General features: G+C 43.2%; 1 protein-coding gene across 1 annotated transcript in view; it reads left to right on the top strand.

Moving 5' to 3' along the window:
- The window catches only part of Nek5 (NIMA related kinase 5), a 40,631-nt gene that overhangs the window by 10,110 nt on the left and 4,199 nt on the right, over nucleotides 1–26,322 (top strand). The window contains exons 5-18 of the mRNA XM_055593455.1: nucleotides 4,455–4,538; nucleotides 4,614–4,684; nucleotides 6,940–7,026; nucleotides 8,791–8,845; nucleotides 10,415–10,615; nucleotides 10,690–10,772; nucleotides 12,588–12,654; nucleotides 13,210–13,326; nucleotides 14,783–14,869; nucleotides 15,980–16,072; nucleotides 18,432–18,494; nucleotides 20,139–20,265; nucleotides 22,909–23,034; nucleotides 24,834–24,968. Coding sequence (XP_055449430.1) covers nucleotides 4,455–4,538; nucleotides 4,614–4,684; nucleotides 6,940–7,026; nucleotides 8,791–8,845; nucleotides 10,415–10,615; nucleotides 10,690–10,772; nucleotides 12,588–12,654; nucleotides 13,210–13,326; nucleotides 14,783–14,869; nucleotides 15,980–16,072; nucleotides 18,432–18,494; nucleotides 20,139–20,265; nucleotides 22,909–23,034; nucleotides 24,834–24,968 — 1,396 coding nt within the window. The remainder of the gene's footprint in view (nucleotides 1–4,454; nucleotides 4,539–4,613; nucleotides 4,685–6,939; nucleotides 7,027–8,790; nucleotides 8,846–10,414; nucleotides 10,616–10,689; nucleotides 10,773–12,587; nucleotides 12,655–13,209; nucleotides 13,327–14,782; nucleotides 14,870–15,979; nucleotides 16,073–18,431; nucleotides 18,495–20,138; nucleotides 20,266–22,908; nucleotides 23,035–24,833; nucleotides 24,969–26,322) is intronic.

The following is a 26,322-nucleotide window of genomic DNA, read 5'->3' on the forward strand; positions in this document are numbered from 1 at the left end:
GGGAGTCATTTTTACTGTTTGGTTTTCCCCTCGGTCCCAGGCCTAGCTGGTCTCAGGTACTTGGCCACTGAAACAGTGTCGGGGGTGGGTCTATCTCATGGGGTGGGCCTTAAATCACATCAGATGTTGATTTGTTGCCACCATTGCATGAGTGTGTCTTGCAGGTGGGTCATCACTGTATATAGAAGGGTTTGTAACTGTGTGGCCCAAGAATATCCGCACAAACCACCCAGACTCTGGTCTCCGTCAGATATGGACGGTTTATTGAATGCACACCCCAAGGCTAATTGTGATTACGGACACAGAGAGGACTTGGGAGCCAGACAGTGACATCGACCTATTCTTAGGGCAGTCTTTTTATAGGAAAACTAAGTGTAGTAGTACATTATAGTACATCTTGGCCAACTAGACAAAGTATTACAAGCCAACCTTTAAGCTGATTTGTCCCAGGTGAGGTGAGTAAGGTGGTGGTAGGGTCTTCCAGAGCACAGCTAGAGTACAGCCAAAGGCGGAGATAACACAGAGTGCAGCCAGAGTGTAGCCAAGTGTGGACATAACAGAGCATGAGTTATTACACCACTGAGTCGTAGTAAAATATAGGGTTAACATGAACCAGTGGCAGGATCTATCAGTGTAGGTTAACTTGACCCTCTGGCAGGATTTGTCAGCTATGAATACCTACTTCTAGAAAGCAGGGTTGTAAACAAAATGGATACTGAATACAAAATGGCTTCAGCTGTGTTACAAAGAGCAGGCCTCAACAGTAACCTGGTTGGTGTTTACCTTTCTCCTCTGGTGGCATGCGGAGGACCTTCAAGTGCTATGAACACTAGTCCATAGGGGTGAGGGCTCTAGGGAGGCACCAATTCAACTTCTCTGTGTATAGTGAGTTGTAGAGTTGCTATCTCCTGCACTAGGGTCTTACCATCAGTTTGTGGATGACAAACAATAGCCTTTACCTGGATTGTTTTGGGATTCCTGTGGGATCCCTTTGGCAAACAACTCAGTTGGATGTACTGGAAGCTTCATTTGGTGATGAGAGAAGTCCAGCTAAGGCTTTCCCACCCTGCCCCCCACCATTGTTTGATGATTCCATTTAGCTTGCTTTCACATATGTATGCATTTTAGGAAGCCTCTTCTGTGTTAGATTTCCATATGACCCCTCCAACGGTCCTTAGTTTTAGCTGTCCTTCTCTGTAGTAGTTGATCCCTTGACCCCCTTTTCCCTTCCCCTCCCCAATCAATCTTCCCATTCCAGCGACCCCATCTAGCTATAACTATTTATTCCATTTTTCTTTTCCTAGGGAGATATACCCCTCCCCCTTAGTCCCTTACTCTGTACTTAACCTATGTGGTTATAAGGATTGGAGCTTGCTTATCAATGACTTAACAGTTGATCCATATATAAGTGAACTCATACCATAGTTGTCTTTCTGGGTCTAAGGTTACATCACTGAGAGTGATTTTTTTCCTAGCTCCATCCTTTTGCCTATGAATTTCACTTTTTTTAATGGCTGAGTGATATTCCATTATGTAGATGTACCACATTTTCTTTATCTATTCACCCATTGATGGACACCTAGGGTTTTTCTGGCTGTTATGAAAAGAGCAGCAATGAACATGGTTAAGTAGGTGTCTTGGTAGTTGGATGTACAGTTTATAAGCCCCAAATCGGTATAGCAGGATCTTGAGGTAGATCGACTCTCGTTTTCTTGTGGAACTGCCACACTGATTTTCACAGTGGCTGTGCAAGCTTGCACTCCCCCCAGCGATGAATGAGTGTCCCTCCCTCGTATTCCACCTCCTCACCAGCAGGTGCTGTCATTTGTTCTATTGACCTTGGCCGTTCTGACTAGTCTGAAATGAAGTTTCAAAGCAGTTTTGATTTGCCTTTCTTTGATGAATAAAGATGTTGAACATTTTTTTTTCAAAGTGCTGCTCAGCCATCTGGGTTTCCTCTTTTGAGAATTCTCTGTTTAAATTACTATTTTTTTGTTTTGTTTTGTTTTTTTGTCTTTTGAGACAGGGTTTCTCTGTGTAGCCTTGGCTGTCTTGGACTTACTTTGTAGACCAGGCTGGCCTCCAACTTACAGAGATCTGCCTGCCTCTGCCCCCCCTGGTGCTGGGATTACAGGCGAGCATCACCACCTCATGTTTTAATTGAATTATTTGTTTTCTTGATGTCCATTTTTTGAGCTCTTTTTAAAAAAGATTTATTTATTTTATTATGTATACAATGTTCTGTCTGCATGTACACCTGAACGCCAGAAGAGGACACCGGATTTCATTATAGATGGTTCTGAGCCACCATGTGGTTGCTGGGAATTGAACTCAGGACCTCTGGAAGAGCAAGCAGTGCTCTTAACCTCTGAGCTATTTCTCCAGCCTCTTGAGTTCTTTTTATATTTTGGATATTAGTGTTCTGTTGGATGTGCAATTAGTAAAAAATATTTCCCATTCTGCAGGCTGCCACTTTGTACAAATGACAGGGTCCTTTGCCATGTGGAAGCTTTTCAGCTTCATGAGGTTCTATTGTTCAATTGTTAATCTTAATGCCTGTGCTACGAGGGTTCTGTTGAAAAAGTCCTTTCCTGTGGCAACAAGTGCAAGACTGTTTCCCACTGTCCCTTCTGTCAGATGTATTGTGTCTGGCCCTATGATGAGGTCTTGGACTTGAGTTCTCGCAGGGTGATAAGTATGGATCTACGTGTTTTCTTCTACTGTTAGCCGTACAGCTTGACCAGCATCATTTGTTGAAGAATCTGTCTTTTTTTTTTTTTTTTTTTCAGTGTGTGCTTCTGGCTTCTTTATAAAAAGTAAAGTGTTCATAGGTAGGTAGACTTATGTCTGAGTCTTGAATTCTATTTCATTGATCAAAGTGTCTGTTTTTATGGCGATACTGTTCTGTTTTTCTTACTGTAATTCTGTAATACAATTTGAGAGAGCTGTGTGATATCTTCCTAGAGAGAAAGTCGCATTTTTTGAATATATAAATGATTAACTTCTATACATTTAATCAAGAATTCTTTTTTGTTTGTTTGTTTGTTTTTTTGTTTTTTTGAGACGGTGTTTCTTTGTGAAGCCCTGGCTGTTCTGGAACACACTTCGTTGACCAGGATGGCCTAGAACTCAGAGATCTGCCTGACTCTGGCATTCTTTCTATTCCCATATTATATATTAAATATATATTTACAGAAACTTCTCTTTTCTTATCTAGGTATTATTTTGCTCTATTTTCTAGAAATGCTTTTTGTAATGAAATTTTGATTACATTTTCTATGATTGGGAAAATTCCAAGATGTCAACTGAATCCCAATACCTGGAAATAAGCCATCTTATATTATTCTTACTATGTAATTTGGCAGATAAGGAACCTGTGGGATTTTAGAGGCCTTTAAATGACAAAGCTGGACATGGTGGCATAGGCTTGTAACCCCAGTATCGGGGGGCTGAGGCAGGGAGACTAACATAGGTTTGGGGCCAACCTGTGCTACATAGTGAATATGAGGCCATCTATGGCTATATCAAACGACCCTGTCTCAGAAAACTAAATAAATAATGAGTAAGCAAACAGGCAAATAGAGAAATAAATAAATACGACTAAGAAATAAACTTGACAACCTCAGAACCACAAAAAGGAAAAACAAAACAAAAAATAATGGGCTGTTTTTTCCTTCCATTTGTTTTTTCAGTGCTAGGATAGAATACAAGGTCTGGTGCATGGAAGGGAGAATTCTACCAGCTCAGCTATCTCCCCAACTCCAACGTGACCTCTAAAAGTTGAATAGTTGGTAAATTTCTACTAGACATATAAATAGACACGATTATACAATTTATAATAAACCCAGTAGAGTTTATTATTATTTTCTATTTTTTCCTTTTGTCTGTCCTAGGTGCCTTCTATCCATTTGAAAGAAAAGCTTAGGGGTGCTAGTGTGAGCAGGGACCACAGGGACAGCAGACATGCATTGTGCTTGTATTGGAAACCCTGTGTTAAACAAGAAAAAAACAAAAACAGATCGAAAACAACTCCCCCCAAACTAAAACCCAAACCAACCAACCAAAAATCCTACAGCTGGCCATAGTGGTAGAGGCAGGTAGATTTCTGTGAGTTAGTGGCCAACCTGATTTTACACATGGAATTCCAGGCCATTCAGGACTACAAGATAAGACCCTGGAGAGAGAGAGAGAGAGAGAGAGAGAGAGAGAGAGAGAGAGAGAGAGATCCAGCCATGAGTGGCTCCCATCTCTTCCTGGATTTTATCCTCCTCTTTCTACATAAATATTTCACTTTGGTAACAGTGATATCTGAAGCACCATTCTGAGCTGTAAAATGGAAATAATGTGTTATATTGTCACTAGCTTCATTTCTATTATTCTCTTTCTCTGTGTGTGTGTGTGTCATCATGATGCTATGTCAGTGACCAGTAGATTTGTTCTGTTCTCCTCTGCAGATCCTGTGTTGGTTTGTACAGATTTCTCTGGGGCTGAAGCATATTCACGACAGGAAGGTATTACACAGGGACATAAAATCTCAGGTAAGAGCTTGTACAGGTGACCCAAGACACATGAGTCTTATTCTTTTTTTGAATATGATTTTTCTTCACCTTTAGAATATTTTTCTTAGCAAGAATGGAATGGTTGCAAAGCTCGGGGACTTTGGAACAGCAAGAACAATGAATAAGTGAGTACTTGTAAAGTTCCGTATTTATTTTTATTCAAAATCAATGAAGTGTTCAGTTTGAGGCATTATATATTAAGATAGTAAAAGTTTCATTATCTCCAAAGTCTTAGGTGACTATGAATAGGTATTAAATGACTTAACTGTCTGCTGCTAAAATTGTGACCCTATGGGATTTGAGACGTGAATCAGAGGTTAAGAGTACTTGTTCCTCTTGCAGAGAACTTCAGTTTGGTTTCCAGCACCTGCTTCTGGCATCTCACAATCTCCTGTGACTCCAGCTCCTATGCATCTTGTGTTCCTTTCTGGCCTCTGTGCCCCTTCCAAACACACAAGTACATATGTGTGTACACACAAACAAATAATGAAAGGAAAATCCAGAAATATTCTCAAGATAAATTGTGACTAATCAAATATTTAGTCTAATGGGGATGTTCTAAAGCTTAGCAAAACTGCATCCCTGTCTATATTATACTGTGCAGAAAAAAAAAAAACCTCACTTGGTTTTGTGGACTTCTTGGTATCACAAGGAAATATTTCGCTATGTGACATAGGTAAGATGGAATTCTAAGTTACAGAAAGAGCATGATGACAGCTCTATAAAATGTGTGGAAACAGGTGGGAGGAAAATTACCTGAGTTTAACAATAGGTTTTTTGGGAATTCTCAGACTCTGGGTGACTTATTTTTTATTTATTAATGTTTTTTCTTAAGGCTGTTGGGGTTTAATGCCAGGGCGTTTCACATGGTCGGCAAGGGGTCTACAGCTGTGCTATACCCCAACCTAATTTCTTTTTGTGTTTTCCAAATTTTAGAACACACAACTGCATTACACTGATGGCGGAAAAGACAGAAATCTTGCTTTATCTAAGAGATTTATTAATAATAATCATGTTCCTTGTGGAAAATTTAAGTCATAACATATGACTTAAATAATTACTGCTGCTACTACTACTGCTGATATTCTTTTGCAGTGCTATGATTCAGGGCGATCACTCTACCCCTCATTCACATGCTTAGCTATAGAATGTGTTTAAATTTAAAAAATAGACATACTTGTATATGCATACATATTTTTAACATACTTTAGATTCTTTTATTATTTTATCTGTGTGAGTATTTTGCTTACATGCATGTATTATACCGTATGCATGTCTGGTGCCTGTAAAGATCGGAAGAGGGCGTCAGATCATCTGGAACTGAACTTAGAGATGGCTGTGAGCCATAATGTAGGTGCTGAGAACTGAACCTGGGTCCTCTGTAGAAACAAGTGCTCTTAAACACCGTTCTAGCCTATGTATACTTTTTTGTGTGATAGGGTCTCATGTAACCAAGGCTATCTTTAACTTGTTACATAGCTGAGGCTAGCCTTGAACTCCTTATCCTCATGCCTCCACTTTTGCAGTACTAGAAGCATAAACTCATGGGCCATCATGCCTGCTTTTTTTTTTTTTGCTCTCTCTGTCTCTGTCTCTCTCTTCATATATGTATGTGTGTGTTTAATATATATATATAAATTTGGGGGTTGGTTTTGTTTTGTGTTTTGAGACAAGGACCTCTCTATGTATCCCTGGCTGTCCTGGAACTCATTGTATAGACAGGTGTGGCCTTCCAGCTCACAGAGGTCTGTCTGCCTCTGCTTCCCAAGTGTTGGGATTAAAGGCGTGCATTATCACACACAGTTAGAAGTTGAACTGTAAGGTTAAAAACTGGGCTTACAGAGACTCATACATCAACTAAGGAACATGCATGGTCTGCACCTAAGCCCCCTGTACATATCTGGCCAATGGTGGCTTGCTCTCCATGGAGGGTGCCTGGTGAGTGGAAGGAGGAGGGGCTGTTTCCAATATGGACTCTATTGCTTGCTTTTAGATCATTCCTCCTGGCAGGGCTGCCTTGCCTGGCCTCAGAGGATGAGGTTATTCTTAGTCCTGATGTGACTTGATATGCTGGGGAGGGTTGATGGTGGGGGAGGCTCCCTTTTTCTGGGGGGAAAGGAAGAGCGGAAGGGGGAAGTAAGGGAATGGGGGGACTAAGAGGAGAGGAGGGAGGGGGCACCCTTGGGATGTCAAGTAAATAAACTGAAAAAAATTTAAAAACCTTTGTCTTAGTCTGTTGTTCATATGAAATGTCTTGATTTCTTCCAATATGTGTATGAATACATTTTTTTTGTTCATGTTTACAATTTTCCTTAGAATATCATGTCTTCAGACTTTCTCACTAATGAAACATGTTTTTTTGTTTACTCTAACTTCCTAGTTCCATGGAGCTTGCTCAGACGTGTGCTGGGACACCTTACTACCTGTCCCCAGAGATCTGCCAGAACAGGCCATACAACAACAAGACGTGAGTGGCTCTTGCTTGGAGAGTGTCAGTCAGATCTGGTAGGAGACACTGAATGGCAGGGACTGACGTTCCAGTCTCTCCTTTGCTGAAATTTGTGCATTTTCCTTTTCTGTGAGACAAGAATCCCAGTGACTAACCATGAGTAATAATGTTTCCTGAAGCTTTTGGAGTTATTTAAGACAGAACAATTTCTCTTTATTTAAAGATGCAAAAAGATAAAGGGTAGCATCACTGGGGCAAGAGAGATGGCTCCATGGTTAAGTGCATGCTGCTCTTGCAGAGGACCCAAGTTCGGTTTGCAGCACGTGTGTCTGTGGCTAACAGCCACCTGTAACTCCAGCTCCTGGGGATCCGACACCTGCGGTCTCCGTGGGTACTTGTGCTCACTTGCACTTACCCACACAGACAGAGACACATCATTAAGATCGTGTCTTCTAGGAATGTCAGAAGCTACAGTCATTGAAGTCTCACCAATGTGATGGCTGAAACACGATCTGAACAAGGATGACACTGACAGACATTTTAACAAGGGTGGAGGAAAGCTCACGAGGCCCCAGCCCTACACACACACATACAAAAAAATCTACAGGCAACTAAGGAATGCTGCGAGTGGGAGAAACAGTCTCCTGCTGAGAGTGGACAAAGCCCTGTGAGTGTGTGTGTTGACATGAGGTCGAGGACCCTGGAGCAGTGGCTCTCAGCTTTCCTAATGCTGTGACCCTTTAACACAGTTCCCCCTGTTGAGGTGACCCCCCCAACCATAAAATTATTTTTATTGCTGCTTCACAATTGTAACTTTGCTGCTGTTATGAATCGAAATGTAAATATATTTTGGAGACAGATGTTTGTCAAAGGGGTCGTGACCCACAGGTTGAGAACTGCTGCTCCAGAGTCTTAGGCCCATGGAGGCCTGCTAAGGCCTTTCCCTTGGGTGAAGTTGAGAGGCACGGCAAAGCCTTCCCTGGGGACCAAGTGCATGTGCTGACAGTGTGTGCAGAGAATGTCCACCAGAACTTTCCTCCTCTTGCGTGCTTACGGCCTGATGATTGCTCCCTGGCAGAGACGGGAGAAGTTGAATTAGAGACATGATGGAGTGCCTTTAGTAGTTAATTATCTTACTTGTTTAGGAAATTCCAGTGCTCATTTGGCTGTTTGAGCTTCTTAGACAACCCCCGAGAGATTTCAAGAATAATAGCCGAGACTTTGAAGAAGTTAGTAGGAGGCAGCTTCGAGTTTCTGCTTTTGTTCGGGGGTGGTAACCAGGCGTGCTTTTGGGCTCTGTCACAGAGCCCAACATGTAGCCAGGCTCTTAAGCCTCAGACTGGAGCAGTGGCTTAGTGGTTAAGAAAATTCTGGCTGCTCTTCAGTGGACCTAGGTTCTGTTTTTTGAGTAGAATTTATCTTCTTAAATCAACTGTTTTCCATCCTCTGAGTCATATAAATGTATTCTGGAGTCTTGCCTTTTTCCTCTAATGTACCCCCAATTCCATCATACACACATTTCATTTGTGCACATGAAGTAAATATTTAGCTATTATACTGTAGTAATATTCATTTACCTGTTGTCTGACAACAGGATCCTGACAAACTTGAAATGATTACTTTGCTTTTTATCTTAGAATTGACAATGTATCCGAAAGCCCCTGTAAAACCACACCAACCTAATAAAATGAAGTTATACCCACAGAAAGCAATATAAGAGGTGAAAACTTCTACCAATAATTGTCGCCCTTTCCTGGCCATGTAACCCCTTTTCTTCTCCAGGGATATTTGGTCTCTTGGCTGTGTCTTATATGAGCTCTGCACACTCAAGCATCCTGTAAGTACGGTGATCATCATGTGAACCTTCAATTATTGAAAGCATATATATGAAAACAACTTCTCAGAGAAAAGGATTAATGTTTGAGTCTATTAGATTGTTTGAAATTTATATGTGTATGTATATAAGAGAGAGATGGAGAGATAGAAAGACAGAGACATACAGAGAGAAAGTATAATACTATAAAGTAGAATGTCCACATCGGAGAATAGCATGTGCAGCATAATTCCATTACACATATGTTCTTCAAAAGCAAAGAGTATGGGGGGGCAGCATCTGTAGGAAATCAAGCACAGACTTCTAAGATCTTCCAATTGTCACATGGGATGTGGTGATTTTTCTAACAACAAGTCGTGATGGATGTGAAGTCTTGTGAGTTCATTAGGTAGCTTATTTCCATGATTTACTGGAAGCTGGCCACATAGGCACCATCTGTCTGCATTCGCAAAACTTCTAAGGCTCCTGGGAGCAAACCACATGTTCAAAGTAAATCATATTATTTGCACAAATGTCTTAGACAAAGAGAGCCACTCTTAACATTTAGGCATGAGTGGAGTTTCTCTGCAAACGTTGGGTCCCAGAGACTTCAGACAAAGCCAATACTGTAGGCCGGACTTTCTATGGCTTGTCAACTCTCGCCCATGCAGCTCTCTTCATTATCACTGTTGCTAATGTCAAAGTCCACCTAGCTCCCATCTGAACAAAACCTGCATGTCACTGCCACACGATAGCATTCAACATTATCATGAATAATAAGTAAGTGGTACTTTCATATAATAGAAGACTTTATTGTGGGTGAGCTTATGAGTAAATATTTATGTTACAGTATTTGAACAATCAAAAGGTAAAATGTCATATCAGCATGAATATCTCTGTAAGATAAACATTCTTGAAAAGAGTATAAGAAAATATGCCCCTAGGCTGTGAAATTATACCTATTTTTCTGTTTATAACTTCCTGTGCCTTCCAGTTCATAGAACACACACTGTGCAAATGAAGGGCCCTGGATTCAAGACCAAAACCAAAACCAAAATGAAAACATTAAAAGTATAAAAGTAGCTTTAAGTAACACCGAATCTCTTAGAGTAGCTGCCTGAAGCATCCGCTTATCACTGATAGTGATGACAAGACAGGGCAGACCATAATGCTTCCTACTGCAGCTTAGAAATGCTTATGGGCTGTGGGTGTAGCTCAAGGGTAGAGCATCTGCCTGGCAAGAGCAAGGCCCTGTGCCAATGCCAAGCACAGGCAGACAGGCAGATAGAAGATGGGTAGATAGAGGATAGGTGGGCAGATAGATGATAGATAGATGATACATAGATAGATGATTGATTTTATATATATATATATAGATGATAGATACATAGAGAGATGATAGATGCATAGATGATATGTAGATACATAGATGATGGCTAGATGGTCAAAAGCTAGATAGATAGTTGATAAGTATAATAGATAGATAGATGATAGATGATAGTCAGGCAGCTTTTTTTTCCTGATGTATTTATTATGTTAACTACCAGTACTTAGCTTGTCTCTGATGTGTTATCATTAACCTTGTCCTTTCAGTTTGAGAGTAACAACTTACACCATCTGGTTCTGAAGATTTGTCAAGCACGTGTGGCTCCCATATCACCCCACTTCTCTCTTGACCTACAGTCTTTGGTACCTCAGCTCTTTAAAGTGTCTCCTCGGGATCGACCATCTATTAATTCCCTTTTGAAAAGGCCCTTTTTAGAAATTCTTGTTGCCCGATACTTATCTCCTGAGGTAGGTTTGGGGGTGATTCTAGGTTTTGGTGGAGATTTTGGATGGTAAGTTCTTGACACATATATTTGATTTAGGTCCACTCCAGAAGAATTCAGTCCCATTTTCACATGCAGAACGCTGCTGCTGGCCTCACAGCTGGCTGGGGAGGCAGTCCATGGTAAGAATCATCATGTAACTGTGTAACCAAAGAGCATCAGAGGGTTGCTGGGAGTGTAGCTTTAAAACCTGAAATTTAATTCTTAGCAGGGCATCACCACATGTGTGATCTCAGCACTTGGGAAGCTGAGGGGAAAAGGTTCACAAGTGATAGGCTTACCTAAGCTCTGTCTGTCCCCCAAAAAGAGAAGCCCAAAGCTAGTTTGTCATACTCTGTCCAAAAAAAAAAAAAAAAAAAAAAAAAAAAAAGTGGTCAAACTCCTTGGGGTTGCTGGGGTTGCTCAGTGGTGAACAACATGAAGAAGCCCTGGCTCAATCTTTAGCATAGAAGAACCAGAAAGGGAAGCACCCATATCGTAATTTGATTCATTAAGTGCGACTGGGTTTCCACTGTGTGAGAGATGCTTTGCTTCAGTGCCAGCACACTGTGTGCTGTAAAAAAGAAAGAAAAAAAACGTTCGTCACATGTGTATCACACAATGAGTTTGGTGATATGAATGTGGATAGTTAGAAAATACAGGTGTATCAGCGGGCTAGAAACCAGCTGGTCACGTGGGGACAGATGGGGGTTCTAGCTCAGAAGTGACTGGGGAACTCAGCTCCTTTCTTCTCGTTAGAACGTGACATGCTGGTAGAGATGCTCCAAGTGGCTAAATCAGAGCTTGCTTTTCGCTGGTGTGAAGAAGGGATGAGAGTGCCAGGAAAGGACAGAGCGGGACAATAGTCAGAGATCGACCCTGAGTTATTGTACACTCATGGAGTGAAGTTTATTCTGAAATTTAAAAAAAAAAAAAAAAAGGACTAGCCATTAAGACTAAATTTAAAAAAAAAATCTTTATTTCAGTTTATTTACTTTACATTCCAAGCATATCGCCTCCACCTCTCCTCCCAGCTTCCCTTTTCCCTCCTTCCCCCTTCCCTTCTCCTTACTCCCCAGAAAAGAGGACCCTCCTCCCCTGGATCAACCCTCCCCAGTGCATCAAGTCACATCAGGACTGAGCATATCTTCATCCCCTGAGGCCAGGCAAGGCAGCCCTGCCAGGGGGAAGTGATCCGAAAGCAGGCAGAGTCCAGGTTAGAAAAAGCCCCCACCCCCTCCACTCGCCAGGCTCCGCATTTGAAGACCAAGCAGCCCATCAGCCGCCTATATGTAGGGGGCTAGGTCCAGACCATGCATGCTCCTTAGTTGATGTCTCAGGCTCTGTTAGCCCCCATGGGACTCGGGCATTCATCTCTGTAGGTCTTCTTGTGAGGTTCCTGTCCCCTCCAGGTTCTTCCATCCTTCCCCCAACACTTCCACAGGACCCCCGGAGCTCTACCTCATGCTTGTCTGCAAGTCCCAGCATCTGTCTCCATCCACTGCTGGCTGGAGCCTCCCAGATGACGGTCAAGTTAGGCTCCTGTCTGCAAGCATAGCAGAGTATCATTATTAGTGTCAGGGCCTGGCTCTTTTCTTTCTTGAAGTTGCATTCTGTTAACTTTGAACCTCAAACTACAGATGAAGTATGAATTGTATGACTAAGGTGACAATCCACCCAATCAAACTGGTGCCTGAAATGACTAGTGAAAATGTTTACTCAAGGGCTGGGAATATTGGAGCTGAGCAGTAGAGAATGTGCTAATCCCCAGGGCCATAAAAAGAAGGAAGAGGAGAAGAGGAAGGAAGGAAGGAAGGAAGGAAGGAAGGAAGGAAGGAAGAAAGAAAGAAGGAAGGAAAAAAAGAATGAAGGAGAGAAAGAAAGAAAGAAAGAAAGATGATAGAAAGGAGAGAGTGGGAGGGGGGATTATGTTTAAGTGGATTATCCTGTTTTCTCAGGTCTGCTGCGTTCCTTCAGGGGAAATTTGAAGCTCAGCAATATAAGTTAAAAGTGGAAAGACAATTGGTGAGTAAGACTCCAGCTACAGGAGTGCTCAGGAGTTCGCTAATAGATTCTCTATTCTCAAACGTTTATGGGTCCAAATTCATTCTGCTATAAATTCAAGGCCATCCACCATTTTCTTTACTTTTTATTTATAGACAGAATGTCACTTTTTAGCTCCGGACTGGCCTGGAACTCTTTATGTTTATAGCAAGCTGACCTCAAGCTCTTCCTGATCCTCCTGCCTCAGCCTTCTGGGTGGGGGCTACAGTTCTTAGTCTCTCTATCACACCCTGGGGATGATAAACCTCAGCAGAACTTAAGCTACAGCTACAACTGGTCAGCCCAGCAAATGGACACAGATGGTAGCAGAGAATAACCGTTGCTTATGGACAACACCAGTGGTTCCATTTTAAAATGCTGTTTTAATCTTTAGTGTTTCAATTAAGAAATTCTGCTACTCACCGTAAAATCTCCCACGCAGATTGCTTGATGATATACTTCTTGTCTCCAGTAAATAGCCCAGGTTACGCCAGAATATTCAAGCATGCCTTTTAAATGTTTTCATTCAATAAACAGGGTCTCCGTCCATCTTCTGCTGAGCCACATCCCGATGACAGAGAAAAGCTACAAATCCGTGGAAAGGAGACTAACTTCCAGGAGCTGCGGTGTAGGAAGAACAAAATGAAGGACCAGGTTTTCAAATGTCCAGTTTTCTCTGCCACTGTGCATATGTCGTGGTCCTCCACGGGGCAGCCTTTCTCACCCCATGCCATCACTGCTCCGCATCCCTATGGACACAGAGCTGAGCTCACAAGCGTTTGATAAAGTGACTGTCTATCACTAATTCAGGGCGATTTTTATGAATTCTTCTAGGACTGCTGTAATGAGATACAAACTTAAAACAGCAGTAATAGCGCATCCTAATTTTGGAGGCTGACGTGAGCACCAGCGAGGGCAGTCATGCACCCGAGCCTAGAAGCCTGCACACAGTAGGGCTGCTGGCTTCTCGACCTGGCATGTTGTGTTGGTTGTTCATGTGTGCATGTCTGTGCTGGGATCGAGGCGTCTGGAGTTATGATGTTTGAGGTGCTTTTTGGTGTGGATTTCTGCTCTGGTCTTGATTGGGTAGGTGCTCAGTTCCTTGGTTACTGTTTTCCAGTCTAAGTCCTAGGCAAGCATGGCAGCCGGCCGTGGGGGTCTCTGGGAGAGGATCGTTCTGCATGTCAGTAGGGAGCCACAAAGGAGCAGAGATGGGTTAGAAGAAAAGATTGAGAGAAGCTGTTGGAGAGAGCAAGGGAAGAATCCTGGGTTTACACCAAGAGGCTGAGTTCCAGGTGGGTGGAGATGCTCTGAGGGGAGGGGCTTCTGTGGGCAGCGGCTGCAGGACTCAGGGTGAGTCTGGAGAGACTATGATAGAGCATAGAGAGAGGATAAAGTTTCTGGTGGGGAGAGGGTCTGTGAGGAGGCAGGGCCACAAAGGACTGGAGATGGTAGAAGGAAGGCTGAAAGCTGTTTCCAAGAAGTAGATGGACCCTGGGTCCATACCAAGCAGCCAAGTCCCCCATGGATGGGAGTGGACTGTGCTCATTTTCTCCAAAGGAGTCTACTCAGATTGATTGAGGGCTCACTGTACTCCAGGATGACTTCATTTTAGCTAAATACATTTGCAAAGACCCTATGACCAAATAAAGTCATCCTGGGGCCCTGTGTGGTTAGAGTTCAGGGTAGAGTGGCAATGGTGGTGATGATGATGAGGAGGAGGAGGAGGAAGAAGATGATGAGTGAGAGTCTACGTGTTACCCAGAATAGTCTTGAACGCAAGTGATTTCCCCGTTTTACTCTTCCATGTAGTTAAGACCAAAGGTGTGAGCCCCAGCTTTGACATATCTTTTGAGGGGCAACACATTAAACTAATGCAAAAATGGAACATGCAGGTAGGTGCATATGATTCGGGATTGTAATAAACAAAGATCTCTGCTCCATACCGGTGAGTCCTTCCCGGGGTGCCACACTGGTATGAACTACCACAGCCAACATGAGCACATTGGTACACTTAGAAGCTGCCTATTTTGAAATGCTTACTTATGTTTCCAAAACTGTGGGCTATGCGGAAGTTATTTTGAAGTTTTAAATTGGCTCTGCTTTCCAGGAATATTGGAAACAGCTCGAGGAAATTCGCCAACAGTACCACAGCGACATGAAGGAAATTAAAAAGAAGATGGGGAGAGAGCTGAAGGTAAATTCACCTTACTACAGCCAACCTTGTTCTATCAGTTTAGAGTTGACAAAATGACTAGATGTTAAAAGCAATGATCTTGATAATAGGAGTTTGTGCTTAGCATACCCAAGGCCCAGTGTGCAATACAACACACACACACACAGACACACACATGGACACGGACATGGACACACAGGCATATGCACTTCCGCATACCCCCCATATACACATGTACACACACATGCGTGTGTTCACACACACATGTATGTACACATGCACACACAAACACACAGAGACACATGCACATTTGCACACAGTCTCCAACAGGAACAGCATCACTTTCCTTTTTTGGATGATATTAAATTAGTAATGGTTTTTAAGTTACCACAGGACATGATGGGTTTGCTTGTGGCCCTTTTCTGCCCTAGATGGTCTCTCTCCTGCTATAAATTTCTAGCTACATATGAGGCAAAGTGCGTATATTTGTCTTTTTTCCTCCTCCAAGAACATTTCCATTAGAGACAAACCACATATAAAATGGTGGACTCACAGGACTATATTGTCTTAGTCTTCATAGCTACATGCTGTGGTACGTACATTTCTCAGGATGTACTTCTTTCATTCTTGGAAAACCCATAATAGTACCACACTGGAAACATCCTTCTATCTCTCAAGTTTCTAGACCTGCCGCAGACCGCCTTCTCTTTAGAAGATCTGTGCTAAGCGGCCTGCTCTAAATGAGCCTGTGCTGGATGTCAGGATTGGGTCTCTCCAGAGCAAAGCTCCATTCGTACTGGAGCACCTTGAGCCACCATCAGCTTTATGTGGTGGTCTGTGGAAAGCCTGCGTCCAGAAAAGCTGAACGCAGCTTTTTCTTCTTCCTTCCTTTCTCTCTGCCTTTCTTTTATTTTTGTGTCCCGGGGACCAAACTCAGGATCTGTGCTAGCCAGGAATGGGGAGCAGGTGTTTCTAGAGAGTCTGTGAAAGAAGCATTTGGTGAAAACTCAGTCAATTTCAAGGCAAGGGAGGAATGAAGAAGCTTTGAGGTGTCTGTGACCAGCAGTTCATGCTGTCAGAGAGGGGCAGATGGTAAGCAGCCAACCTCACTGTATGTGATCTGTGTTAAAGGAACATGCAGACCTCAGTCAGAAAACCTATTTGGTGAAGAGGAGCGACATGCCCTGCCACCCTGATGCACCGGAGGAAGAAGCCTGCATGCAGGTAGAGATGGCTATGGCCAGAGGTTTGTGAGCTCCGGCTGAGCCACTCAGTCATGTGGGGAACTTTTCAAAAGCTCACATGCTCTGTGGTCAATTCCTGTCTCCTGTTTCTCCCAGTCACCCCCCACTACACACCATCCCTAGGCAATCGCTCATGACCTTTCTGTCACAGTGGGTTACTTTGCATTTTGTAGCTGTGAGCACATCATGTAAGTGCCATCATCCTTTCAGCGGGCTTCTTCCATGCAGCCGGAAGAAGCGTTGCATTTCACCTGTGCTGCTCAGATAGTTTATCACCCCTCGTCACTGTGGAGGATATTCCACTGTATAAATATTTCAGGATTCATCGTCAACTCAACAATAGATGGCTATTTAGATGGTTTCCAGCCTGCAAACGGCTGGGGCCATCACAGGCAAGTGTGGTCCTCATGTGTGTCAGGGTACTGTCTCCCTTTTTCCTTACTGGGGTCCACAGTGTCCACAACTAACCCTGAAGCTGATTGGTTATGCTAAGCTTGTTTCCCAGTGTTGCAGTTACAGGCACACCTAGCCACGCCCAGACTTTTACATGAGTACAGGGAGTTGCAGTGCGGAGCCTCTTGCTTAGGCAGCAAATGATTTTACATGCTGAGCCATCTCCCATCCCGAAAAATCAAGTCCCAGCCATATTTAATTTTTGAAGAAACTGCTACATTTGTTAGCGGAGTGGGCGTTATGTTCCCACGAGCCTCGTATGAGCGCTTGTATCAGCTGTCTCCTCACTGGGACTCGATCCTTCAAACTCTAGCAACCTTGGTAACCCCGTGTTCTCAGCCTTGCCTTGTCAACACAGCAGTCTCCCAGCCCAGCAAGCCGCCAGGAGCATAGGCAAGGCTAGTTCCTGGATTCATCTCACTGGTTCCTGTTCATGTGTCACGCTGAATGTGGCTGTGGCTGTTTTAGGTAGATGAGGAAATACGGCCCCTGGGATTCTCTTTCTCTCGACTGGGAGCTAAAGTCTGGAAAGCCAGTTTTGGTGAGGGATAGGAACAATGCACAGTTCCATCCTGGACAAACTCAGTTTAAGACCTGAGGATTACACGGCCATCCCAGTGGGCACTTTGCCCTGCTGGTCCCACTGCATAGAAAAGGTTTTTCTTGGATCTTCATATGTTAAGGCCCAATGTCCAACCTCAAAATCAAATACATTCATACAGGTGTGCATGATCTAGAGGACATATGTGGAGGTCAGAGGACACCTTTTGGGAGTTGATTATTTCCTTCTGCGGGTCCTAGGTCACCAAATTTTCAAGGCAAGGGCTTTTACTTGTTGAGCCATCTTGCCAGTTCTTCTATTTTATGTTCTCTATTCATGTAAGGCTTGCTTGAAATCATGTCATAAATTTGTAAACTTATGTGTTACCTAGCCTACTCCCAGGACAGTGTAAGCTTTATGCCAGTGGGTCCTTTTTGGCAACATCTATTGTGTTCTTCATCGTGTAGGGCTGTGGATCCCAGAAGGCAGGATGGCTCAGTAAGAATTTGTAGTACTCTAATTCCCCAACCAGCCAGATCTGTCACCTTCCCTAGGCCTAGCCTGACCCCCTCCCCTCCACACACCCTCCATAACCCACCAGTTCTAGTCCTGGTCCAGGGCCACAGTCTAGTCTGGTCACCCCTCTAGGTGGTGACCAACCTCTAGGCTTCCACCAGGACCTACCTTGACACACACACATAAACACACCCTGTTGTCAAAATTACTCTCTGAGGCTGAGATGTGGCTTGATGGTAAAGCCCTCACCTAACATATAGGAATCCCTGGTTTTATCCCCGGTACTGCAAAAGAAAATCATATTCTTTAATTAAATTGGGCTAAACTGCATGGGAGCAATGAGCATTTTGTCACATTGTAGAATTTTTGCTCATTAAAAAGTTAATGTTAACAGTGTTAAATACATGACTCTTTCAACTTGATGGGCGCCGTACCTAACTTTTTAGTGAATTAAGCTTTTCTTGGCAAAAGTAAATGTTTTTATTCTAAAATGAATCATCAAATTCCTTGTAGAAATCATTACAGAAATACACGGCCATGTAAATTTAGACATTGTGAATATATAATTGATACGAGGTGACAGAACAATGTTTTTCTCTAAGCTTTCAGAATATTGAGAGAGACTGGAAACAAACGGCTTCAGAACATAGAAGAGTAAAATCCAAAAGCAGAGACATGTTAAGGTCTCCCACTATCTCATAAAAAGCTCTACTGTCTGGCGCTGCACTAATGGTCTTAAGCATATGTGGTGTCAACGTGAATTGACCTCTGGGGTTATAATTTGAAGGTTTTATTAAACTGCTAAGATTTTTTTTCTTGCTTATTGTAGAGAGGAATAAAGTTTGAAATTAGCCTAGATATTTCTGAGGAAGACACCGTTCAAGAAAACAAGGTATGTCGTTAGGTACATGCTGCCACGATCAGCTATGACAAAGTGAGTCTGTCTTCAGGTTCGTGAAATTGTAGCACAGGCTGTAATGAAGATATCCTTAAATGAGTTATTTTCCCGACAACGTTACCTTTTTTTATTATTGCTAGCAACAATAAACATGTCATCAGTTAATATGCTGACTTAAAAAAAAATCAGCAACCAGCAAGCAACCTGAATGTGTTTATTTTAGGTCTCAATTAGCTCTAATAACTTTTCAGCTGCCTATGGGTAAATCTCATGTGCAGAAAAACCCAGATTCCCATTTTATTACTTGATTTTAGCACCTTTTAAAATTTCACCTTTCATCAGAACTCGTGACAAGTATCAGTGTTAATCAATTAACGATTTCTTTTTTCTATTATATCTCCTCTAAACTCATCGTTTAGATTATTAAAAGTGAAATATGAATAGACATGCCTGACATTCATTGTGTGTGTTGCTAGAGGTTAGACCATATATGCTCTTATATTCTTATATATATTCTGCCACTGAGCTATTCTCTGAGCTCTCTCATGTTCTCTATCATCCTTTGGTGCTGGTAATGCAGGTCGATGGCCGAACACGCTAACATTCAAACACTGAGTCCAGTCTCCCAATTTTTAGGTCATTGTTTGTATTTTTATAAACATTTTGCTACACTGTGACCCAGTTACCATGGTGGGAGTTAATGTTTACTCAACCATTTGGCCTCTGATGTCCCAGAATGGTGGGATCTGAGCAGAATAGGTCTGAGGAGGGGCACATCCCATGGCTTCCATGATGTGAGGTGCTGGCTTGAGAAAAGAGACGCCAGACAACTTTAGCTGCCGGTGTGTTCCTTCTTTCTTAGTCTATGCTTTTTATGCTTGAAACCAAAGTGACCATTTTAGTATTGGTGGTGGAGTATGAGGAGCACCTGTAAAATTGGGTGTGATTGGTGCCTATGGTGTCAGCTACTGGGAAGGCTGAGCAGGGTGATTGTGGGAGTCCAGGGGTTCTAGAACACTGTGAACAACAGTGAGGCCCCAGCTTAAGAAGAAAAAAGAAGGAAGCTGGAGAGGTGGGCCGGTGGTTAAGAACAATGGTTGTTCTTCCAGAGAACCTGGAGTATTAGACTCCCAGCGTACATAGCATCCCACGATCATCTGTCATACCACTTCCAGGGACTTATCACTCTCTGCTTGGGCACCAGACACATAAGTGGTACACAGACATACATGTAGACGAGGTGCTTATGTACATAAAACAAAAGTAAATACATTTTAAAAAAAGTAGAAGAGGAATATTATGTTGGATACTGAAAGCAAGGCTTGGGTAAGAAGCCCCTGAACCGACTAGTGTGATTCTGAAGTAGAGCGCCTGGGTAAAACTGAAGTTGTCTGTCATCAGTGCTGGCCGCCATTTGCAAGAAGAAATGAAAACCTTGCTGTGTCTGTCTCAGTCAAAACAGTTTCACCCTTAAAACTATATGGAATTGTATCACAAAAACATATAATATGCATACACACACGTACATAAAACACTCATCATGTAACTTGAAAATTAAATTTGGGAACACACACAAAATTAATGCACTAAACTGTCAACATGGCTTCTTTTTCCTGAAAACTTGTGAAATTTCTTTAGGCAATGGATTCACTAAAGGATACGTTAAGCTTTGAAGATGGCATGAAGTTTCAGAAGTATGGATGTGGGAAGGAGCATGAAGATTACACAGACAGAGCCTTTGATAAGCTCTGTGGCCCAGAAGCAGGTACATGTTGCTTGAAAGACGTGGAGGAAGAAGGGGCTTTTCACGATCCATCCCCAACTCTGGGGATGTGGCTTCCTTGCCCTCCCGCCCCCATTCTTCATCCAGCGTTCCCTCGTGCTCCACACACAGGGAAGGTCTACCCTGTCAATTTCAGCACCTCTAGGAGTGCCACAGGTAGGGGTCTGCCTCGTCACCTGGCGGACAGGTGTGCGGGCAGGCGTGACCAGTGCCTTAACCTCAGTATGTGTCCTCCTCCGTCCCAGAGACCTCTGCTTCAGGTCAAGGCTATTGCCAGGGTGATGGTTCCTCCTCCACACCCAGGCAGCTTCTCCTCAGAGACGCCTCTGAACTTTCCCTTTGCCTCCGTGCCTTCCGCCAGGTAGGGCTCTGTCGCCCTTGAGCCCTGCGTTGACATAGGAAACCATGAAAAAACTCAGGGATCTGGAGCCAGCGGCAGTTTAAATCCCAGCTGGCACTGGGGTTTCTGGTTGTGGAACATGTTTTTGAAAGTTTCTTTCATATTCTGAAGCTCCTTGACCTCTCTGAGGCACGGGGAATAGTAGCAGCAATAGGCACACGGGGTTGCTGTAGCCACCAGGAGGGATGGATGATATGCACAAAGTATCTGCCTAAATGATAGGTGCTTAATAAATGCTCTTCTCTTGATTAAAGAGAAGACTGATTGGCTTTTCTAAGTGTGTGTCTGCACGGGTTTGTCTTCACTGCTCACACGAAGGAAGGCGCTGGTGGAGGTCATAGGTGGCAGTTCCAGTTCCACAGCAGTTGCAGGAGGCTGTGAGCTGCCTGATGTGGGTGCTGGCAACTGAACTCTTGTCTGTGAAGGGACTGTAAGCAGTCTGAACCACCAGGACCTTTTTTTTTTTTTTTTTTTTTTTTAGTACTAAAGGACTGAAAATAGCAGGTTGGTTTGTTTGATCATACCAAGTAACTTCTCTTTTTATGTTTTTTATTTTAAGGCAAGATCTCACTTCATTGTCTGAGCTGAACTTGAACTTGCTCTACAGACAGCCCAGGCAAATCCTGCCTGTGCCACCAGACAAGCTTTTCTTGTTAGTTTTGTTTGCTTGTTTGAGATGGTCTCATTATATAGCAGCTGACTTTGAACTAGAATTATACACTAGAATTGAACACTACCATGTAATTAATATGCTTTATTCTCTGTAATTGCTTGCATGGCTAGTGGTGCTACACTGTTACTCTGCTTGTATCTTTTGATAATTCTGGTGGGTTAAAGTCCGTTCCTCATAGCTTCACTTTGAGCCCTGTATGATCCTGTGATGACTCACCCTTCTCACCTTTGGTCTCTAATGAGATCCACACCACTGCAAGAATACTTGCCTCCCCAGTTAGCCGTGCAAACATTTGCATACGTGGCTTGCCTCAGTTTCCCCTTTCTATACTATTCTGCTTGATTTTCACCTGGAAATGTTGCTACAAGATTCACTGAGCATCTTACTTGTGTGTCACCCATGCATGGCCAGTGGTAGAGAGTGCAAAGGCAAAAGAAACCTGATCACAGCCCTGACATATCATGATTAAAGAAAAGCAGGGGCATGTTCTGAGCCCAGTATGCTCTTCGAAGCTGGGATAAGACCTGGCTGGGAAGATGGGGACATCCCCATTCCTTCAGGGCTTGGAGTGCTCATGAAGCCTGAGCTTTCCTGTGCAGGTAATGGTTTTCGATCAAAGGGCACTAGGTCCTTGGGACAATGGCTCAGGCTATAGAGTGCCTGCTGCCCAAACATAAAGACCAGAGTCTTGAGATGCCCAGCACCTACATAAAATGCCAGGCCTGGCAACCTGGCCTGTAACCCCGGTGCCAGTATGTGTGTAGAGACAAGAGGATGCCTGAAAGCTGTTGGCCAGCCCGCCTAATAAAATCTATGAGCTCCAAGTGCAGTGATTGTAATTTGAAAGTGATTAAAGAAAGACGCTGACATGGCCTGGTGTGGTAATGCATACCTATCATCCCAGCTCTTAGGCTCTGCGCATGGTGGCTCTTGCTTGCTGTTCTAGCACATGGCAGCAAGATAAGCTTGCCATGGGGTCCAAGCCAGTCTGGGACAACAAAAGGGGGCATGTTGGGAGGAGAGAGAGAGAGCAGTTAGTTAAAGCTCTCTGCAGTTTCATCCTTCCATGTTGGATCTGTTAGAAGCCCAAGTGGTTCCTGTGGCTTAGACATCCTGCTCTTGGGTCCCTGTGCTAGCTGGTCTTCTACCAACATGACACAAACTGCAGTCATCTGGGGGAGAGGGAGTTTCAATAAAGTAGTGGCCTCTGTCAGGTTGGCCTGTATGCAGGTCGGTGTGGCATTTTCTTGATTGATGTGGGAGGGCCCCATTCATTACGGGCGGTAGCTCAATGTGAGCCTGAGAGCCAGCCAGTAAGCAGCACTCTTCCACAGCCTCTGCTTCAGTTCCTGCCTGGAGTGCCTGCCCTGACTTCCTTCCCAAAGAACTGTGTACTGTAAGATGAAATAGACCCTTTCCTCCAAAAGTTCCTTTTGGCCATGGTGTTTGTTACAGGAATAGAAAGCAAACTGGGACAGTCGCTAAGAACTGTTCAGTGCTGTTGTTGTGCTCTGGCTGCTATAGAACTAATGGGTTCTTTTCTTACGCCTAGAGGGCTTGTTTCAGGATATCGTTGCCGTGGAGAACAGGAGGCAGTGGGACGCCAGAGCACCTCAGACTCTGCTGCAGATAATGGCAACAGCAGATGTCACCTCCACCTGCCCCACCATGCCTGATGGTGAGTCTTTGGTCCATTGTCCACCAGCAGCAAGTGAAGACCAGGGCGTGGAATGGCTATGTGGCCAGCACACACTCTATTGGAACAGTTGCCACTTTTCAGTCTCCAATCATTTTACAAAGACATTGTTTTGGCATCATGAGCATTGTTGAGACTTGTCTGCTAGTTATCTTAATAGGTGATAACTCTGGTCATACAAGAGTGAAGGAAGAAAATTACAGCTGCCATCTTTCCTTAAGTGAGAGATGGGGAACAGGAGGGGCATCCACTGGACTTAGTTCCCGACATCAGCTTAATTATGGCCTTGTAATTTCATTGGTGGTTTCCCTCCTCACCAATAAAATTAGTCTTAAGGATAGGTAAGCAGCATTGCTGTCAAGGGCTTACCTAGCATGTGCAAGGTCCTGGGTTCAAGCCCCAGCAAACCCAGATGATCACTCGTATGCAACAAGCAGTTTTTACCCACTGAGTCATTTCTCAAGCCCTTTTACTCCCCTTGTCTTCAGCACTCAGCCCCCAAGAAAGGGTTAAAATTTAAAACTGTGCTGTAAGTTGAGTGGACAGCCAGCCATGTCCTTGGATTCAATTCATCATGAGTGGAAAATATTCAGAAAAAAGCTTTCGTCTATGCTGAACACATACAAACGTTTTCTTGTCATTCTGTAAGCAGCACAGTTTAACAGTGAGATATGTGCCATTTGCGTCACGCTGGGCTGCATATGTCATGTAGTGTTGATGGGAAACTTATGGAATAGGCTGGAGAGATGGCTCAGCAGTTAAGAGTATGTACTGCTCTTGTTGTAGAGGCCTCAATTCAGTTCCCAGCACCCAGATATGGTGGCTCATAATCCCATAGACCTCTATTTATAGGAAACTCAACAACTTCTTCTGGCCTCTTCAAGTAACTACATACACACACCCACTCTATCTCACGCTCTCTCTCTTACACACACACACACATACAAACACACATAATTACTAAAAATTAAATAAATCTTACAAATTAAGTATAATATAAACTAGACACAGTGGCACATGCAGTAATACCAACATTTGGAAGGTAGAGATGGAGACCAGGAAGATCAGGAGTTCAAGACCATCCTCAGCTACCTAGACAGGTCAAAGCCAGCATGAGCTACGTGAGACACAGTTTCATCTCCACCCCAATGAAAAGTACGTGGGAGATGTGCATAGGTTTTATGCAAATAGTGCATATTTCATACAAATGACTTAGCAGTACTCAGAATTTTACCATTTTTAGTTATGTACACTTGAATTTGTGTGTGGATGAATACACACTCAAGCAGTGCCTGTGGAGGCCATAGGCCTAGAATTTCCCTGAAGCTGGGTTTACAAGTACTTGAAAACCACCGTGTGGGAACTGAACTTGGATCCTTTGCAAGAGCAGCAAGTGCTTTCAGCTGCTGAGCCATCTCTCCAGCCCACATGGACAGGTCCCTATGTCACTGGGTGTCCTGTAACAGCTCTCCCCTGGATGCCAAGGGATGAGTGTGTATCACTGTTAGGGTAGGAGCTGACTTATAACTCTGTAGGACATCTGAGGGCACACTTGACTTACAGAGTAAGACACGGAAATTCATCACAGTTTACACAGCAAATATGACTCTCTTCTCATTAACGTGCAATAAAAGGCAGTAGAGTATATATATATATGTTTCTATATGAACAAAATGAGGAAAGTGGTTACGTCCATGATTCTGACCTTCTGTGTGTGTGGTGTTATAAAAACTGAGACAAAGAAGCATCTTTACTTTTGCTAATGTAGCCACCTTTTTCAGATGGTCAAGTGATTGTGATGGAATGCAGTCCAGAAAACGGGAAGCCATGGTGGTGGGATGTGCCAGGGACCCTGTGTGCTTTGGCAGCAGAAAGTGCCTGCAGTAGCTCATTGTCTGCCAGTAAAGAAGAACCTGGTATGTAGTTTATTTTCAACAAAGTTACTGCTGTCTCCAAGGAATTATGTCACTGCTTTACAAATGCAGAGAGGTATGAAACATACCTTTGGCTTGGAGAGAGAATTGAGAACAAGTCTGAGGGTCTTAGAAAAATAAGAGCAAAAACAACACTAAGAAAGAGTAGATGGAAAGAGGAAAGTCAGGGTTGAAATTAGTAAACAGAACAACAAAGTATATACAAAATCAATTTAAAAAAGAGTCGGTACAGCAGGCCACAATGGTGTGCACCTGTAATCTCAGCACTTAGGAGGCAGAGGCAGGTAGATTTCTTAAGAGTTTGAAGTTTGAGGCCAGCCTGGTTTACAAAGCCAGTACAGGATAGCCATGGCTACACAGTGGAAACCTGTCTCAAAAAAAAAAAAAAAAAGAGTGGTGCTTTGGAAAGATTATCAAGATTGACAAATCTTTACCTGAATTAGCCAAAAGAAAGAGAGAGAAGCCCTAAGTTAATAAAAGCAACAATGTAAGAGACATTATAACTGACACTGAGGAAATCCATAGACTCACAATGACATAGTATAAAAATCTATGTTCCACCAAACTGGCAAACCTAAAAGAAATAGATGAATTTCTTAATATGCTGACTGGAATGAAATCAAACTGAAGTGAACAATGTAAACTAACTTATAACAGGCCACAGGACAGAAGCAGTAACTAAAACTCTTCCCGGAAATGTGAACAGCCGAGATGCCCATCTGCTGAAAACGTGGTGCATGTCACACAATGGGGTATTACTCAGCTGTTGAGAAAAATGAAACTGAGGCTGGAGAGAGGGCTCAGCAGTTAAGAGCACTTGCTGTTGCGGAGGACCTAGGTTCAGCGCCCAACAACCACATAGTGACTCTCAACCATCCATTGTCTCCAGTCCCAGGGGACCCAATGCCCTGTTCGGACTTTTATGGGCACTGGGCATGCACATTGTGTGAATGCACACACACACACAAAACATCCATACACACAAAATAAATAAATCTAATATAAAAATGTAAAAAGGAAAACAAAACTATGAAATTTTCAGCTAAGTGGATGAAACTGGAAACAATCATCCTGATTGAGAAAACCTAGACACAAAGAGACGAACATCTAGGTTTCTCAGGTTTGAGTATTAGCTATGAATCTCCAGATATGACTGTCTCATTTGAATACTTAACAGAGGCCAGGAATGTGTTAAAGGGTCATTGTAATTCAAGGAGGGGGCCATACCACATCCAAGCAGGCAAATGACCTTAAGGTTTTGTCACAGCAATATAAAAGTTACTAAGACACCAGAAGAGATTCTGTATAGCCCAGGCTGGCTTCAAATTCATTTGTC

Source organism: Psammomys obesus, unplaced genomic scaffold, assembly GCF_907164565.1.
Source record: "Psammomys obesus unplaced genomic scaffold, mPsaObe1.curated_primary_1811, whole genome shotgun sequence".
In the NCBI taxonomy this organism is placed as follows: Eukaryota; Metazoa; Chordata; class Mammalia; order Rodentia; family Muridae; genus Psammomys; species Psammomys obesus.